The 18,156-nt window shown below is 34.6% G+C and overlaps 2 protein-coding genes across 3 annotated transcripts in view; one reads left to right on the forward strand and one right to left on the reverse strand.

Moving 5' to 3' along the window:
- On the reverse strand, nucleotides 1-16,143 carry LOC127878135 (protein SGT1 homolog). 2 transcript variants are annotated; one of them, XM_052424569.1, is made up of 13 exons: nucleotides 16,026-16,143; nucleotides 15,874-15,922; nucleotides 14,193-14,283; nucleotides 13,592-13,661; nucleotides 13,179-13,249; nucleotides 12,505-12,561; nucleotides 11,261-11,313; nucleotides 10,466-10,533; nucleotides 9,937-10,039; nucleotides 9,100-9,210; nucleotides 7,380-7,467; nucleotides 3,103-3,287; nucleotides 1-927 (listed from the first exon to the last, which is right to left on the reverse strand). In XM_052424569.1, the coding sequence occupies exons 1-13, from the start codon at nucleotides 16,043-16,045 to the stop codon at nucleotides 820-822; spliced, it is 1,074 nt and encodes a 357-aa protein (XP_052280529.1). In that variant the 5' UTR covers nucleotides 16,046-16,143; the 3' UTR covers nucleotides 1-819. The 2 variants fall into 2 exon arrangements, with proteins under 2 accessions (XP_052280529.1, XP_052280528.1); XM_052424568.1 differs by having other exon boundaries at nucleotides 10,466-10,536.
- The window catches only part of LOC127878133 (RNA-binding protein 41-like), a 19,528-nt gene continuing 17,469 nt past the window's right edge, over nucleotides 16,098-18,156 (forward strand). Inside the window, exon 1 of the mRNA XM_052424566.1 lies at nucleotides 16,098-16,241. Within this exon, the coding sequence (XP_052280526.1) occupies nucleotides 16,168-16,241 (74 nt within the window). The 5' untranslated portion in view covers nucleotides 16,098-16,167. The remainder of the gene's footprint in view (nucleotides 16,242-18,156) is intronic.

The raw sequence follows: 18,156 nt of genomic DNA on the forward strand, positions 1-18,156 counted from the left end.
CTTTTGTTAAGGTTTATTTATTGTTATCACACACATAGTACACATAGTATCAATTCTTAAATGTTCCAAATACACAGAAAGCATGTAACTTTGATCATACATAGTGCATATCTTCAAGGCTTCTGAATTGATTAACTAAATATTTTAAGAAGTAACATCGTTTTTAAAAGCATCTTAATATATCCCGCAATGTAATGGCTTCTGACATAACAATCATTAAATACATACAGCATAAGCTAATAACAGTACTTGTATAACACCAAAATAGTCATTTTAAGTGCACTACCATCTTTACATTTATGGCACTAAAATGCACACTTTTAATCACCCCTTGAATGCCATATGTTATTTATACTATCCAATGAAGGCTTTCAAAACATACATTACAGAAAAGAAAATCAGTACGCAGTTTGTTGAGAAAAATGTAAAATAAACAGAGAAAAGTCAGAAAAATTCTACGCATGTTAGTCCTGAAGCATACTAACATGTCACATTGGAGGTTAAACACACAACTCCAGAAATCATACTTTCATGTGACCCTAGCGATATGTTTACACATTCAGACCACATACATGCTTTAAATCATCAGAGAATCAATTTATAAAAGTGTTTGTATAACAAGCTGGAATTCTTATAAATATTTTTTTTAACTCTATTTTGTAAGTAATTAATGAAGGAAAAGCATCCAATTTCTATGGTCTCTAATATCTTTTGCATTGTGTTTCGATACAATGTTTTCAACCCAAAAGATGTTTTACTTTCGTCAGATTTTTTCCACAAAGTTGAAGACGGTTAGCCACAGCGTGCCAACCTTGCATGTTATGAGTTCCACTTTTTGAACTCCATCCCGTCTGGGGGCTTCACCTCAGTCTTCGCCTTACCAATCTCGCCCCAGTTGGTACTCAACACGGTACCTCCTGACTCGTACTGTAACAGACATGAGGAGTGGTCATTCTTCTCAGTAAAAAACAGTATACTTTGTGTTTGATAGGCATTGATATTCTTGGCCCAGCGGAACACAAATTCCATGTTATGCAGCTAATTGCCAATTGATTGCCCTTATATGTACATAAACACTGAATATTATAAACTATTTACAAATAGTTTATAATAAGAATTTGTAAGAATTGATATTTAAACATAGTAGTCTCACAATAATTGTTCTTTTTGCTCACTAAATGTGTCATTTATATGATTGAGGAAGCTAAATGAACATATTCTAATGATAACTGACATTAATTCTGCTGAAATAATGCACAATACTGTTAAATCCATGTTATAAAAAACATGCGCAGTAGGCTGAGTAGCCTTTGAAAAACATACCATAGTAAGTTTTTTTTAACAAGAGCTTTGTCACAGACAAAATGGCAGTCCCTTGAAAGGTACAAATTGTCTAAGTAACAACATGATCCATATTAGGTCATAAAGCTAGCTTAAAGGTACTTGTTCACACATTCTTGTATTTTTGACCAGTGTTATTAATTAAAAGAATCTACTGACAAACCTCTAATAATTTGAATAGTTTAAAATTCATTCAAAACTGACCAAGGGGTCAAATTAGAACAATGGTCAACTGCAGACAACGGTCAGTTTGGATCCCCCCCCCCCCCCCTTACCAACACAAATTACTCTTTATTACACTTGAGAATAACGGTCATCTCTCCATAACGGCCAGTGTATTTCACCTGAAAGTCATTTTTGAACTGAGAGAAAGGTCACCAGTCAGTAGTTTTGAGTTGCGAGAAGTAAAAACACAAATGAAACAGGTAACAATAATGATGTGTATGAGAAGTAATTATCGGCTGCAGTCATAATGACACAGCATGAGCACGTGACAAAATCAATAGACTTTTATCGCTCATAAGGTGTTATAAACAACACTTAGCTGACGAGTGTTGTTTTTATTATTATAAGAAGGCGATAACAGTATGAGTGCTCATCTATTAATGAAAAAAAAAAAAAAGAATTGCAAATTTTATAACAAACTAAACAAGTTTTTACAAGACGTTGGCGTCTTTTTCTTTGAATGAGAACAATACAGTTATACCGTACTTTCTGTTAATGACAGCTAATCCACTTTTCATACTTGGGATGTGATGTCAATGACATATTACAACCTTTTAAAAACAATATCTCAAAATTAACTGACCAACCAAGAACAGCCCCCACTTGTCGACAACGGTAACTTTGTGGCCATATTTTTTTTATTATTTTTGTGTGTGTGCAAAACTGTGGAAGTCATTTTAAGTACTTTGTGTGTGTGTTTCATAGTTTATGAGGTCCTCAGATCGCCAGAGGCTGTATTATGTGAAGATCCGCAGTGGGCCCTAGCACTCCTACCTTATTTGCTTACGAGACTCACTGTTACTGAAAATTATTAAATTTGTATGTGGTCTTATGCTGCTGGGGGAAACCAGAGAGCCTGGAGGGAACCAACCTGTCCAGTTTAGTGATCACCTACCAAATTTCATGGTATGGAAGGATCCTGATTTAGTTTTTTATTATTTCTTTAACCATAGAAACCAGAATTTTGGTACGACGAAAACACTTAAGTAACATGCATATTCACTGTATGGCCCTGTAGAAGCACATAGAAGCAAAGTGAAAATGGCTATGTGCAAAGGGCATAAAACCAGAACAGCCTGCGAGTAACTCGCAGTCTGTTCAGGTTTTATGCTGTTTGCTGCTGATCAGTATCTAAGGTTTGGAGATGAAGCCTTAAAAACTTGAATCCAGTAAGAAAGGTCTTAAATTAAATGTAACTTTTTGAGGGACTACAAATGCAAGAAAATATGTATCTCAGTGATAAAGGGTTAAGTACTTTTTCAGGTAGCATAAGATCCAGATTTAATTTTCATTTACTTCTACAACCATAGAACCATATTTTTTAAAACACTTAAATAACATGCATATTCCCCATATGGCCCTCTATACACAAAACAAGTTTCATCAACATAGCCTTATCCTTATAGCCTTATAGCATTATCCCCATTAGTCCTTTTTTGTTGGATAGTAAGGACAGACAAAAGAGAGACAGAGGATAATCTTAAAGCCACCTTTGAGAAACCAGTATGGAACCGGTAACCTAATCAGACTACATACAAATGACTTCATCATGGCCTTCTTTGTTTCGTCTGTGCCATCTTTATAGATCTGCTGGAAGAGCTCGTTGAGTGCTGCGTCCCCTTCCTTCTTATCCTTCTTCTCCTCTTCCTCTGCCTGCTTGCTCAGCTTGTCCCAATTCCTCGTGTAGTGGGCTGAGGTTGGGTACGCCTGAGGGTCAGTGGCTGCAGTAGACACATGGAACCAGTTATATCAATACAAATACCATGCAAAATTATAGATGATCTAGTTGGCTTAAAAAAAATATGTGAACTACCATAGATGGCCAATTAAATCATAGATGAACTATTTACTTGTAGATGAATATTAAACAAGGTCTGTTTGTAAAACATGCATGCCCCCCATATGGGCTGTCTGTTGTAGTGGCAGCCATTGTGTGAATATGTTTTTTGTCACTGTGACCTTGACCTTGGACCTAGTGACCTGAAAATCGGTAGGGGTCATCTGCGAGTCATGATCAATGTATATATGAAGTTTCATGATCCTAGGCGTATGCGTTCTTGAGTTATCATCCGAAAACCATTTTACTATTTCGGGTCACCTCGACCTTGACCTTTGACCTAGTGACCTCAAAATCAATAGGGGTCATCTGCGAGTCATGATCTATCTAACGATGAAGTTTCATGATCCTAGGCGAATGCGTTCTTGAGTTATCATCCGGAAACCATTTTACTATTTAGGGTCACCGTGACCTTGACCTTTGACCTTGTGACCTCAAAATCAAAAGGGGTCATCTGCGAGTCATGATCAATCTACCTATGAAGTTTCATGATCCTAGGCGTTTGCGTTCTTGAGTTATCATCCGAAAATCATTTTTACTATTTCGGGTCACTGTGACCTTGACCTTTGACCTTGTGACCTCAAAATCAATAGGGGTCATCTGCGAGTCATGATCAATCTACCCATGAAGTTTCATGATCCTAGGCGTATGCGTTCTTGAGTTATCATCCGAAAACCATTTTACTATTTCGGGTCACCGTGACCTTGACCTTTGACCTCAAAATCAATAGGGGTCATCTGCGAGTCATGATCTATCTTACGTTGATGTTTCATGATCCTAGGCGTATGCGTTCTTGAGTTATCATCCGGAAACCATTTTACTATTTCGGGTCACCGTGACCTTTGACCTAGTGACCTCAAAATCAATAGGGGTCATCTGCGAGTCATGATCAATGTACCTATGAAGTTTCATGATCCTAGGCCCAAGCGTTCTTGAGTTATCATCTGACAACCACCTGGCCGACCGACCGACATGAGCAAAGCAATATACCACCTCTTCTTCGAAGGGGGGCATAAAAATAGAAGAACTAGTGTACTATAACCTCATTGGTTGATTATTTTATCATTTTTGAACAATTAACTCTTAGATGAATTATTAACTCTAAGGTGAATTATTAAATTATAGATGGACTATTAATTCACATGTGGATCGTCAAGTCTTAGATGGATAATTAACTCATAGGCTGACCATTAAATCATAGATGAGCTATTAATTCGAAGATTAGCTATTAAATCCTATCTTAACTATGACATCAAATATTATCTATAAAATCATAAATGAACTATTAAATCATCGGTGGACTATTAAATCATAGATAAAATATTAAATCATCAGTCGACTATGAACTATGAAACCATAGATGACTTTTTAAATTATGGGTGGACTATTTAATAATATAAGAACTATGAAATCATAGATGAACTAATAAATCAATCAAATGTTTGTCCCGTTTTGCTTAGCAGTCTGGTTTGGGCAATATGTTGCCAGGTGAAAATTAATACAAAATTAAAATGTGGCACAGTATGAGAGTAAACACCGTCATAAGTGTCATATGGGAAAGATGTTAAAATTGACTTTAATTACACAAATAGTATCCAAAATAAATTTTTTATAAATAGATATAAATAAAGATAAATTTAAACAGCAGACTTCCAATAAGAACAATTCAGTGTGATTCCATTGAAAAGCAGTATTTTTTTAAATCATAGTAGTGATTATAAGTAATTTTTCTAAAATAAATTAGTTCAAGCTAATGGCCTTCTAATTTATTGAGCAACTCCATTACATTAAACAAAAGACTTAAAAATAAATATACAAACACAACTGAATCTACATTGTAGTTAAAAATTAAAGAACAAAATCTGAAGGTCACTTTAATTTGCAAGATAATATTCTCAATATCCAATAGTCCACAAAAGAACTTACCAATATTGAAAGCATACATCAATCAAACATGATGAGAAAAATATAAACTTATACAATGTAACTGTGCCAGTGTTATTATTTGAAGATGATGGAATAATTTCATTGAATGGAAATTTCTGCTAATTAGAACTGAAAGTCCATTACCACGCATATTTTGTAAATTGCTAATTGAGATCAGAACCAGACATTTCAAAATTTGGATATTGAAATTTCAATTCAATTTGATAATAGTTTTTAAAAGTAAATATGTAAAATAACTGTTTAAAGCCATGTGAGAAGTGTGAGAAGGTCTTATTTACCAAAACAAGAGGGCCAGAAAGGCCCAAAGTCGCTCACCTGAGATACATAGGAACTGACAAGTTCTGTGTAGGCCCAGATATCATTATAACAAATGCTCTGACCAAGTTTTGTGAAGAGTGAACTGTAAATGTAACTTAAAGAGTGCTAACATTGTTACAAGGTTTTACTATAGCCATTAAAGGATAAATTCCCCACCCTCTGGTGGCAATGTTTTTCAACAGACCAGAACCATTTTCAATCTCATCTAAGATATCATTAAAAAATGTTCTGACCAAGTTTCATGAAGATTGGGCAATAAATGTGACTTTACGAATGTAAACAAGTTTTTACTATTATAGCCAAATTAGAAAAATGCCCAAACCCCTTACAGCCACGTTTTTCAACCAACCAGAACCATTTTCAAACCATGGTGGAGTATGGGACTTCCCATACCTGGATGTAGAGTGGGTGTACATAGTTTGCCATGGTGGAGTATGGGACTGCCCATACACAGATGTAGAGTGAGTGTACTTAGTTTACCATGGTGGAGTATAAGACTGCCCATACCTGGATGTAGAGTGAGTGTACATAGTTTGTCATGGTGGAGTATGGGACTGCCCATACCTGGATGTAGAGTGAGTGTACATAGTTAACCATGTTAACCATGGTGGAGTATGGGACTGCCCATATCTGGATGTAGAGTGAGTGTACATAGTTTGCCATGCTGGAGTATGGGAATGCCCATACCTGGATGTAGAGTGAGTGTACATGGTTTACCATGGTGGAATATAGGACCGCCCATACCTGGATGTAGAGTGAGTGTACATAGTTTACCATGGTGAAGTATGGGACTGCCCATACCTGGATGTAGAGTGAGTGTACATAGATTGCCATGGTGGAGTATGGGACTGCCCATACCTGGATGTAGAGCGAGTGTATATTGTTTACCATGGTGGAGTATGGGACTGCCCATACCTGGATGTAGAGTGAGTGTACATAGTTTACCATGGTGGAGTATGGGACTGCCCAAACCTGGATGTAGAGTGAGTGTACATAGTTTACCATGGTGGAGTACGAGACTGCCCAAACCTGGATGTAGAGTACATAGTTTACCATGGTGGAGTATGGGACTGCCCATACCTGGATGTAGAGTGAGTGTACATAGTTTACCATGGTGGAGTATGGGACTGCGCAAACCTGGATGTAGAGTGAGTGTACATAGTTTACCATGGTGGAGTATGGGACTGCGCAAACCTAGATGTAGAGTGAGTGTACATAGTTTACCACGGTGGAGTATGGGACTGCCCATACCTGGATGTAGAATGAGTGTACATAGGTAAAACTGTTTACCATCGTGGAGTATGGGACTGCCCATACCTGGATGTAGAATGAGTGTACATAGTTAATCATAGTGGAGTATGGGACTGCCCATACCTGGATGTAGCATGAGTGTACATAGTTTACATGGTGGAGCATGGGATTGCCCATACCTGGATGTAGAGTGAGTGTACATAGTTTACATGGTGCAGTATGGGACTGCCCATACCTGGATGTAGAGTGAGTGTACATAGTTTACCATGGTCGAGTATGGGACTGCCCATACCTGGATGTAGAGTGGGTGAACATAGTTTACATGGTGTAGTATGGGACTACCCATACCTGGATGTAGAGTGAGTGTACATAGTTTACATGGTGCAATATGGGACTGCCCATACCTGGATGAAGAGTGAGTATACATAGTTTACATTGTGGAGTATGGGACTGCCCATACCTGGATGTAGAGTGAGTGCTGCCTCCTCGTCCTCAGACTCCAGCACCTTCCATTGCAGGCCTTCACGCTTTTTCATCTTCACCTCTATCTGTAAACATAGCCATTTTTACTTTGCTATGAGAAAGAGGGCTTAATACATATGTATCAAGTGTCATCCAGATTGGTCTGTACAGTCCGTACAGGCTAATCAGGCACAACACTTTTCTGCCTAAACAAGATGTTTGCTAAGAAGAGCCTTAATTCTAACTAAAGAAAACATAAAAGCAGGAAGTTTCTTCCCTGATTCAACTGTGCAAACTGCACATGCTTATCTAAAATGACAGTTTACACACATACATTACAGGCTTATCTAAAATGACAGTTTACACACATACATTACAGGCTTATCTAAAATGACAGTTTACACACATACATTAAGCCCTATTTTGCCAGAGTGCAGCTCAATTTCATGTGACAAATACCTGTGATCTTGGACCTGTTTACCTCCAAATCAAAATGCCCCTTTCTTTTCTCCCAAAGTAACCAACATTAAGACTTGAGTTACTTGATGAGGTACAATGTTACAAGATAGAGCTAACCTCTGTATTACTGACACCTAAAGACATGAAACGAATTATATAATAGTAGTAATTTATTATAAATTCATAACAAATCATACACTGAATGCATTATAAAGAAGTGTATGTTATTTATCATTCATCAAGTATACTGTTAAACAAATCTTATAAATTGTAATCACATTTCAGTTTAAACATATAATAAAATCCTTCAAGCAAACAATCATGTACAATAACACCTGTTAAACTGCAAATAATAACAGCATGTAGACATAAATAATCCGAGGTTTATTAAAATTGCAAGTAGTTTGCAACAAAACTCAGCAACAGTAAGTAGGTAAGATCAAAGAGTCTCTGAAAACACTCAATTTTCTGTCAATAATTTGGGGAGTTGTAGCTCTCAGCGAGAAAAATAATTTACATGTGGCCTATACAAAATGCGTCATTCAATACTATTTCAAAAATAAGAGTACTGTTAATAGTGCCTTTGTATGTTAGCGTACTAAAGGGAATTTCAGGGTGATTAAAAATATCAGCGTTTTTTAATTACTTTTAACCAACAGAATGTCACTATTAAGAAATACCAATGTGATTGAAGCCATTTCTAAAAAAAAACCCTCATTCCTGTAACACAGAGAACATTAGTAAAAAGTTTTATTTATTCAAAACATGATCACATAGGTAGTTGTACAAAAATGTCCATTTTTATTCCATGGTCAAATTCAGTGACGTCATAGGTATAAATTTGTCTTATTTAATGAAGACACAAGTGAGTTGAGGAAAGTAATTTGGAACTTTAAAAACAGTACTGCAAAAAGGTGTTGATAACTGATGTCTGTTGATAATACAAAGGTCATGCGAAAATGCAATGGTCATGCGAAAATGCAATGGTCATGCGAAAATGAAATGGTAAACAAACCAACTATCGAAAAACCAACAAACTAACCCATCAATGGACAGGTGCAAAGCAATATACCTAAAATTTCTAGAATGGGGGAATAATCATGCAAGACAATATCTTAGTAAAGAGAGACAATTATTATCTTCACAAGCACTTCTTTCAGATTCTATATACAATATTGGAACTATCTATATAAAAAAATATTGATAAATAAACAGGAAAGGTTATGTTCCAAGTTCTATATAAAATCCAAGTGACCTACCTTAGTTTTCAGGATCTTGTATGAGGAGGCACTTGGATCTATGGGATGTGCCAGGGGAGAGAACTTGAGCTGGTATGGCTCCCTGTCTGGTAACACAAGGTCTGCCTGCAGCTGGAAGGGGCAGTAAAAAACAGTCAGGGTGTTGTTTTGTTGGCATTTTTACACCATGTTAATGGGATTTTATACATATTTATGGAAGTAAATAAAGCTACTCACAATTTTTCTAAGGAAATTTGAGGAGTTTACCAGCACTTGCCTACTTAAATCAAAGGTATGTTTGTTAAAACAAGACTATTGTCAAGCAATATGGTCCCCTATCGGTGAATTTCCACCATTGTCAGATTTTTTTTTTTTTGTTGCCATAGCAACCATAATTTTTGATGTAGGGACAAAATGAAATGACGTGCATAATCTCCATATCACCATCTATCCATGTTTCAAGTTTCATGAAAAAATATTAAGAACTTTTAAAGTTATCACAGGATCCAGAAAAGAGTGACAGACTGACTGACATACTGATGGACACACAGAGCGCAAACCATAAGTCCCATCCGGCTTCACCGGTAGGGGACAATTATTTCATGAGCTTTCGCAATACTAATTATGAGGATTTGCCTGTGAGTTAACTTGAAAACCCCCAACTTGACTATCCTGAATTTTGCCACTTTTGCTTGCCGACCCGACTTAATAATCAGTAAAAGTTTGTCAAATACTGTTAACATTATTAAGAAAACAACCATATGTTTCATAAACATTCAACAGTTTTTGAATGTCTCATCATATTAATTATGGATGTAAATTCAAAGAGTCGGAAGGATAAAATTCATAAGTACTTACTAAGCGGTCTTGAATATCAATGCTTGCATCCTCTTGCTTACAGTTCTTGTAAAAAATGTTTACTATTACATGAGTTGGGGTCTGATACCAGTCATGGCGGATTCTACAATGAAAATAATAGAGAAAGATTTGTCGGAAAACATAATTTTAAATGGATTAACATTGAATGTAACACAGGAAAATATAAATAAGTGCATGCTACTTTATTTTTTCAGTGGCTAACTATTCAGCATCACAATTGTTTTTTTAACAGCTGACACATGACACATCTCTTACAACGCATTATCTATAGCAACAGGGACATAAATTGTTGATCATGCAGCACTCATATTTAAGCTACTATGCAATTTGTAAATAGACATGTGAGATGCAGCAAATACAAAGCAAAACTATGATCACATCAATGCCTGCGGCGAATATTGCTTACTGTAAATTACTTTCTTCTCCAAAGGTCACATACCAATTTTCTAAAAATCAATGAAAATAACAATTAAAAACATAGATTTAATATGGTATCTCTCATTCATACGTTGGTTTGACAGGTTCAGGGGGGACTTCCTGCTTGACTTCCATTGGTTCCGCTGTGGCGCCTGAAGTCTGTTACGAGAAAGAATGTTAGCCTTACATCAACCACTGATAAATGTGGATGATGTAAAAAGATCATTAGGCCTATGATTATAATTAACTAGTCTGTCTCTTATATGTTTTTATTTTCTTTATTGGTATCAAGCAAAATGAAAGAGCTTATGTTTTTCTAAGATATCAAATCAATTTAATTGATAAAACATGTTCTAAGTTATTATTGAAATTGTTTTGTAGGTAAGCAAGGACAGATCCTTTTACTTATGCTTCTATAAGCAAAAACCACAAAAGCACTAACTTTTCTTTTTACTAAATGTTTGATTCTGAGTTTACAAATAGCTTTGACTAAAATAAATGTTTGATTCTGAGTTTACAAATAGCTTTGAGTAAAATAAATGTTTGATTCTGAGTTTACAAATAGCTTTGAGTAAAATAAATGTTTGATTCTGAGTTTACAAATAGCTTTGAGTAAAATAAATGTTTGATTCTGAGTTTACAAATAGCTTTGAGTAAAATAATCTATGTTATCAGCAGCCAAAAAATAAAACACAAGTGCTTCTAAAATGTCTGCAATTATATTCAGGATATTTCATTTTCATGACATTGTATTTCCTAATCAATAGTTGTTTTTTTCAATAAACTTGTTGGCTTAAAATGTTTTATGTTAGTAACAAGAAAGACTCTGTGCTGGTCCTACTTATGACAGTTATGACCAAATCTTGAGCATGTCAAGTATACTGACCTTGACCTCTGACACACCCACACCCTGCTCAACTCCTGCACCATTCTTCTGTACTGGAAATATACAGACTCATTTAAAATACCTTATGTCAAAACCGGCTTTTTCAAAATATCATAAACAAAATGATGATTTTCATATTCCTTAAGTTTTTACCAGATTCACCAATTAAAACTAAATCCCATATCAATGACACTCACTTGTAAATCTATGACCCAGAGCTTCAGATAAGGTTTTGTGAAATTCTTAAATTACTACCAGATTTTCAAAAAGAATTCTTAACTTTTATTTTAAACGTTACTACTAAGTTTTGGAAAATTATTCTTTTTTTTCCTTAATGACCTAAAAATAAATAATAATGGTTATTTTCATGCAAAAAAAATCAAAATAAACATACTAGCAACTTTATTTATACGAGTTCAACAGTGTCTTTTCAGTATTATACAATTTTATTTTTCAAATACCTTCATATGCCCAAACTGTGCTAAGATTGCATGCCTTAGATGAATTTTTACATATTTTACAATTAAAACGGGTCTCCCCTTCAATCTTTTCAACGATTAGCCACGGGACTTGTCCCTTCCACTCATTCAATGTTTTTTTGTGTTTAAGTTTGGACCCGCCATGTCGCGTTTTTGTTTAGCTTTTCCGACTGTGTCGGCAACTGAACATACAACATCGTATAAGAATTTTTCTATAATGTCTTTCTAAACATTTAACTTCGGCTCACTTTGCGTACAATATGTTAAAAGCGTGTTTTTGGACACTTTGCAGTTTTTTAGGACGCTCTCTGGGCGCCATCATTTTTTTTGACAGAAAAAATGGAAAATGGAAAAAATGCGCATTGTTAAACAAACCCGATAACCATTCTATATTAGCACCGCAAAGATCTTTAATACGCGAAAAGAACTCAATAAAAAACGATACGAACCGATGTAAAAATAATATTCGTAACTTGATTTTGTAATTCTTAATGGTACGACAAGATTTTAAAATAAATACGTAACGGACTTGAAAATAATTCGTAATTACGAAAATACGACCCTTATCTGGAGCTCTGGTATGACCTCAATTTTCAGACATCACAATTTTACTAGAAACTGTACAATCTTCATAAAACAATCAAGAATTGTACATTTGAACAAGTTTGGTGATTTGAGAGACTTGTGGTGAGTTTAAGATAGAAGCTAAAGTAAAAATAGCTTGTATGCTACAATAATATTTATTTCACTTGTACATTTACTTACAATCTATCTCAGCTTCGCATTTCTTTATCCACAATGGGAAGTTAAAGCTGTCTTCATCTAAATGCAGAAACAAAGTTCCTTTCACAGCCATTTTCAAGAATCCAACAAATTACAAGTTATTTTCTACAATTCAATTTAGCCAATTAGAATTCAAGCAAGCAAAAATGACAAAAACAACAAAGACTTCAGAATTTCCGGTTAATTTAGGAGCCAATGTTTATGGATGTCATTAAAGCATTTGATAGTTCTTTAGAAAACTAGTGGAGGTGAACATTGCCAATCGCATGGAAAAAATCGTGACTACAGATGATATGCTAGTAATTTAGCATGGCAGAAATTGAAATTACAATCAAATTAAATAAACATGGAAGAGTAACCAATTCAATATGTAGACTATGCTCATATGACCATTCGCTAAATTCAAGGAACAATCTTGTACATATATTAATTAACTATTGATTATTAAACTTGTACACATTTTATACAAATGGTGATATTTGTCTTTAGGATAATAAAGCTACCATTCAGGCTATACAATTATCTAAAGGTCAGAATCCCTGGGACTTGAGTGACTCTAAAAAATATTTTGGAGCACACTAAAAACCACTTCACTTTGAACCATTATGCCACAAAAAAAAACAGTTTTCAAAATGCCATGTAATCTTGCAACTTACCAGAATATTTCAATCCTGCCTCAAATGCTTCTTTGGCAGACACATAATCTTCAAGGTAAAATAATCCAGTTCTAGAAAACAACATATGATCTGAACTTTTGATGATGTTCCAAAACCCATTTAGTGAGTGCATACCACCATTAACAAAACATGCTGAACTGATGCTGTACTCAATTTTTTACTCTGAACTTGTGTTCAAACTTTGAGTAATTTTACAATGTACTGACGATAAAAAAACTTTCATGTAAGAAGTTAACTCCATCAACCACAAATTAACCTATGTATTACATTCCATACTGTGATACTTCAACAACATTTTAATGTCAGTTTTGTCTTCATGCACCTCAAATTTCATTATCATGTGCAATTCATTTTTACTGAAAAATCTTGAAGATTTCAACTCAAGTACATACCCTTTTCTGTGGTAGGCTTTAACATTGCTGGAATTCATGCGAAGTGCTTCTGATGCATCCTCAACTGTCTCTAAGAAATAAACATGCTCTTGTTTTATGTATGTACATATTAGGTGTGTCTTAGAAAATATGGCTAAAAGCATATTGGTAAACAGTCGTCCTAAGTCACCCAATGCAGTCTGCACTTGCTAATGTAGACAGACACTTTCCAATTACAGTGGGTTTTCCTTCAAAAACACCATACAAGTGGTAAAGGTATTCTCCAAAATGATATCCTATATTTTTGTTTGCTTACGGCTGTTTTTTTTTAAAGTATTTTAGTCGTGCAACATAGGCCACATGACTTATCATATACATTAGATAACCTTCCGACACTTTTCTTGTGCATACTTAGTTGATTTTATTAATTAAGTGCACATACTTACTGCGAATACATTAAATTAAAACTCACAAAACCCAGACTGTCAGTTAAGAGCTCTATACATTTAATTAGCTTATGGTTGGCAATCCTATGAGAGCCTACTGGCTACATAGAAACATTATAATATGAACAGACTGAAATTAATTGTTTGGAATTGAAGAAGTCTATTTTATAGAGTACCTTTGTACTTCTCTAGTTTAAAGTAGGCTTGTGCTCTGTTGCAGAATATATCATCTCTATTTCTTTCCAGTTCTAAGGCCTGTGTATATAGCTGAAAAATTAAGAACATATTAAAGTTATTCATATAGAACTCCATACATACAATTAGGCATATCATCAAATCACCACATGCCACAGAATTGTTAGTCCATGATTCCTTTCATCAGGGATAGCAAAATGTCATCTGTACGCCGAACAAGGAGTGTAGTAAAAATCAGTATATTGAGATCGTCTTACAATGACCTGCATCAATCTAAAATGGATCTTATACCATATGCTGACATCGTAGCTCCAAACCAGTCTGCCCGATTGAAATCGTGTTTCAGTTCCTTGCCAAAAATAAAAGAGCGCATTGTATAATGAGGTTTCCTCTTGCTGGTGCATCTGAAGGTTAACTTTGTGTAGACTCAACCTATCATGATGAGTCTCATGTTTTTGGTAAACATTAAAACAAAAAAATGTAATAAAAGGAACTGTACCTTTTAAATAGTAAAGCCCAATACTACCAAAAATTTTCTAACTGTTTCTAATTGTTCTGATACTGGAAAAAAAACATTATTTTCCAACAGTGTTTATTAATGTTCATCCAATGTGCACTGTCCACGACAGATTTTAATACCCACTCTTCTTGCTGTTATCAAATGTAAGGTTACAATCTATCTATTTCTTTGTTTGCTTTGGAAAACTATTTTGACACAAATTAAAGACAGTTGTTCAAGAAGTTTTAATTTTTTACTTGAAACTTTTGTTTGATATGTAATACTGATTGGATAATTGCTTTGGAATAAAACTTCATGAACCAATATGCATTTGAGCTCATTTATGTATGTTTAATTTTATCAATAGAAAAAAGTGCTTAATTGCATGATCTCAGGGCCCTCACACTACTTTGGGGGAAGGGGTCCGCAGCCCTTAGGAGGGGGAATTTTCGGGGAGTTTCCCTTTTTTTGGGATTTTTTTACTTACTCTCTCATTATTACATTTGTACATGTTTGCACTATATTCATTGCATTTTTCATAATAAAGTATGTTTGAAAGATTAAATTGAAATAGAATTGAGATATAATAATCATGAGACAAAAGGGGAAAAAAGTATACTTTTCAGGTGGGGGACTGCCGCCGAAATTCCGCGGCAGATTTGATAGATTGAGGGCCCTGGATCTGTACAGCCATTGTTTTTAGTCTTAATGGGTTTAATATCTATAAGACTATATTAGTACATGTATATGCATTTAAAATAAAAATCACAAAACTGTGAAATGTTTAAGGCATTAAAAACAGATGCATATATATATGATATTTATGGACCCAACCGTGTCTTTTAAGGGAACTGTCATGTGACAAAGAACTTGTTATGTAAATAAGTGTTTTGTAAGGAAATGAATTACATGGATAGCCTCATGGTCTAATGAAATGTGAAAATAAATGGAAAAAGAAAGTAGATGCAGAAAAAGATGAAAGTTGCATTTTTTTCTCCAGAAATAACTGGAAAAACATGAAACATACATATATTTACAAAGAAACAATAAGTAAATGTCTAGACTCAAATTAAATAATATCTGCGCATGCATAAAATCATATTTTCCTTTTTAGAATTTACTGGAACATGGATGATGGAATGCAGACAGCTTATGAAATTTACCGTGATCGCCTTTTCGTATTGTTCGTAGATGAATTGATCATTTCCTTTCCTGAAATAAAGAAAAAAGTTAAAATATGCACTACTATAAAGACACTGTTTTATTTCAATGATTGTCATCTCAATTAAAATAAAGAAATTACCGAACAACATACTGAAATAATTCAGACGCCATGTTGTTGCGGTGATGAGGTAAAATTATCCGACGATAAATACTTACAAAAACAACAACAACCTTTTAGTTATAAGAAACAACAACAACCACGACAAGGAAAAAAAGACAATTTTTTTCACAAGATGCCGGGTGGCTCGGTAAATGGTAGACCATTCCGTGAAAGCAGAGATGCATATTCAAAGACTGGGATACCATGGTTTGTAAAACAAAGAACATGAAGAAATGTGTTTTTCATTTTGTGTAATGTTTCGTATAATTTATTTCGGACCTATTAATGACTTTGGTAAAAAAAAATAGTGATTCTTGCTATATTTCGCCAAAGTCTTCTTGCAACCTCGGATAAAAGACGTTATAATGCAGATATTATTCAGTTATTAAAATACATTAATTGTTACATCGGTGGTTTCTTTCACCATTTTGTGAAAGTGTCCCTTTCGATTACGAAAATTCAAGGCGTTTTGACTAAAATTGGAAAATGAGTGTTGTTGTTTTGCTTAAAAATGCTTCAAAATTTAGAATCAATTAGTATGTGTATCTCCATAGTACCAGCCCTCTTAATAAATAAATCTAAATATTGAAAGTGAAAAGATAAAGATACGTTTTACATTTCAATCTATAGTTTCAGGGGTTTTTCAGCACTGTCTGTGCCTCCGGACAACGGAGGCACTCCTAAAGCAAACGGACCCGATCCCAAACCGAAATTATAATTTTTTTCCCAATTTCCAAAAAAAAAAAAAAATAATAATTTTTTTTTTTTTTTTTTTTTTTTTAAGAATGAAGTGTCTTATATCGTGTAAGTACCTGTTATCGAACAGCACCTATTATTGGACGTTTTGTTTTGGTTCTGTATGCACATGCGCAAAAGTGCGCATGACGTCACTTGATAAACAAATGGTCGCACATGAAGTCCATGACCTACTTGCCTACTTAGGTTGAAACAAATGCGCCAAAAACAGGTTAAAGGGATGCATTTATTGTTATTTACACCGTTTTATGTGTTTTTTGCTATAACTTTTTGAATGCATTTATCAAAACGTGCATTTACACAACGAAAAGCATATTTCCGTTTGCAATTTTGATTGCAGCAGACGCAGATTTTTTCGCCAAGTCCGGGTCACGTGATAGTCATGTGACTTTGTATATACTGGAGTAGTATTTATGAAGTGTCGGGTAATAGGTCATGTTTACATCGGCCGCCATTTTGTTTTGTCTGCTAGAGGTGACAATAACCAGGGAATCATTGTTATAAATTCTTGAAGGTAGTTTGCTGGAAAACTTCACAGATAAATCATTCAATGATTAAACTGTTAGTCATTTGTTAAAACAAAATGTTTTTGTCATTTTAAGTGTTTCAATTTTAAAGAAATTTAACGTAATTTCTTAGGTGTTCGATAACTGGTTCGTCCACCATAACTTGTGTGACTAACCAGTGTTTGTTTTGGTCAAAAATATTTGCTATAAGGTTTTGACTGTTCAGTTCTTATCACAGAGTGTAACTGTAACTGAAAAACAAAACTGCAGTAATTGAATTAACATTGAACATGCCCAATATTGCATCTGTTTACATAAAAAAGACAAAATAACCAAATAAAAACAAATTTATTTGTTAACCTACTGAATTATTTAAGCATGATTAATTCACAATTTTTTCCCAAATGAGCCATTTCATCGAAGCAAAAATTCCCAAAATGACCAATTTTGTCGATAAAAAATTCCCAATTTGGTCAGACTCCTTTTCCCAAAATAGGCAGAAAAACCCCTGAGTTTACTATGTATCTAGGACATACCAACAAAAATTGCATTAAAATCAGCCATGTTTTGACAAAGTTCTGGCTAGATATAGCCCCCAGGCCCTGTAGTAATCTGTATCATGTACAAAGTTTTTCATAATGTTATATCGGCTCTTCTGATTGGTTGCTGAGCCTTACAGCCCTGTACAACTAGCCTGTATTGGCTAGTCATACTGCTCTGTACGTATAGCATTTCCTATGGGGATTGTCTAGCAGGACGGCTTAATAAAGTATAGAATTGTCATTCAGTGCTGTTAATCAGTAATAAGTTTGTTTAAGCTCATAAAAGTACACAAATTCTTCATCTGTTTTGGCTTCCTT

The sequence above is a fragment of the Dreissena polymorpha genome, chromosome 4 (genome assembly GCF_020536995.1).
Source record: "Dreissena polymorpha isolate Duluth1 chromosome 4, UMN_Dpol_1.0, whole genome shotgun sequence".
NCBI classification, from domain to species: domain Eukaryota; kingdom Metazoa; phylum Mollusca; class Bivalvia; order Myida; family Dreissenidae; genus Dreissena; species Dreissena polymorpha.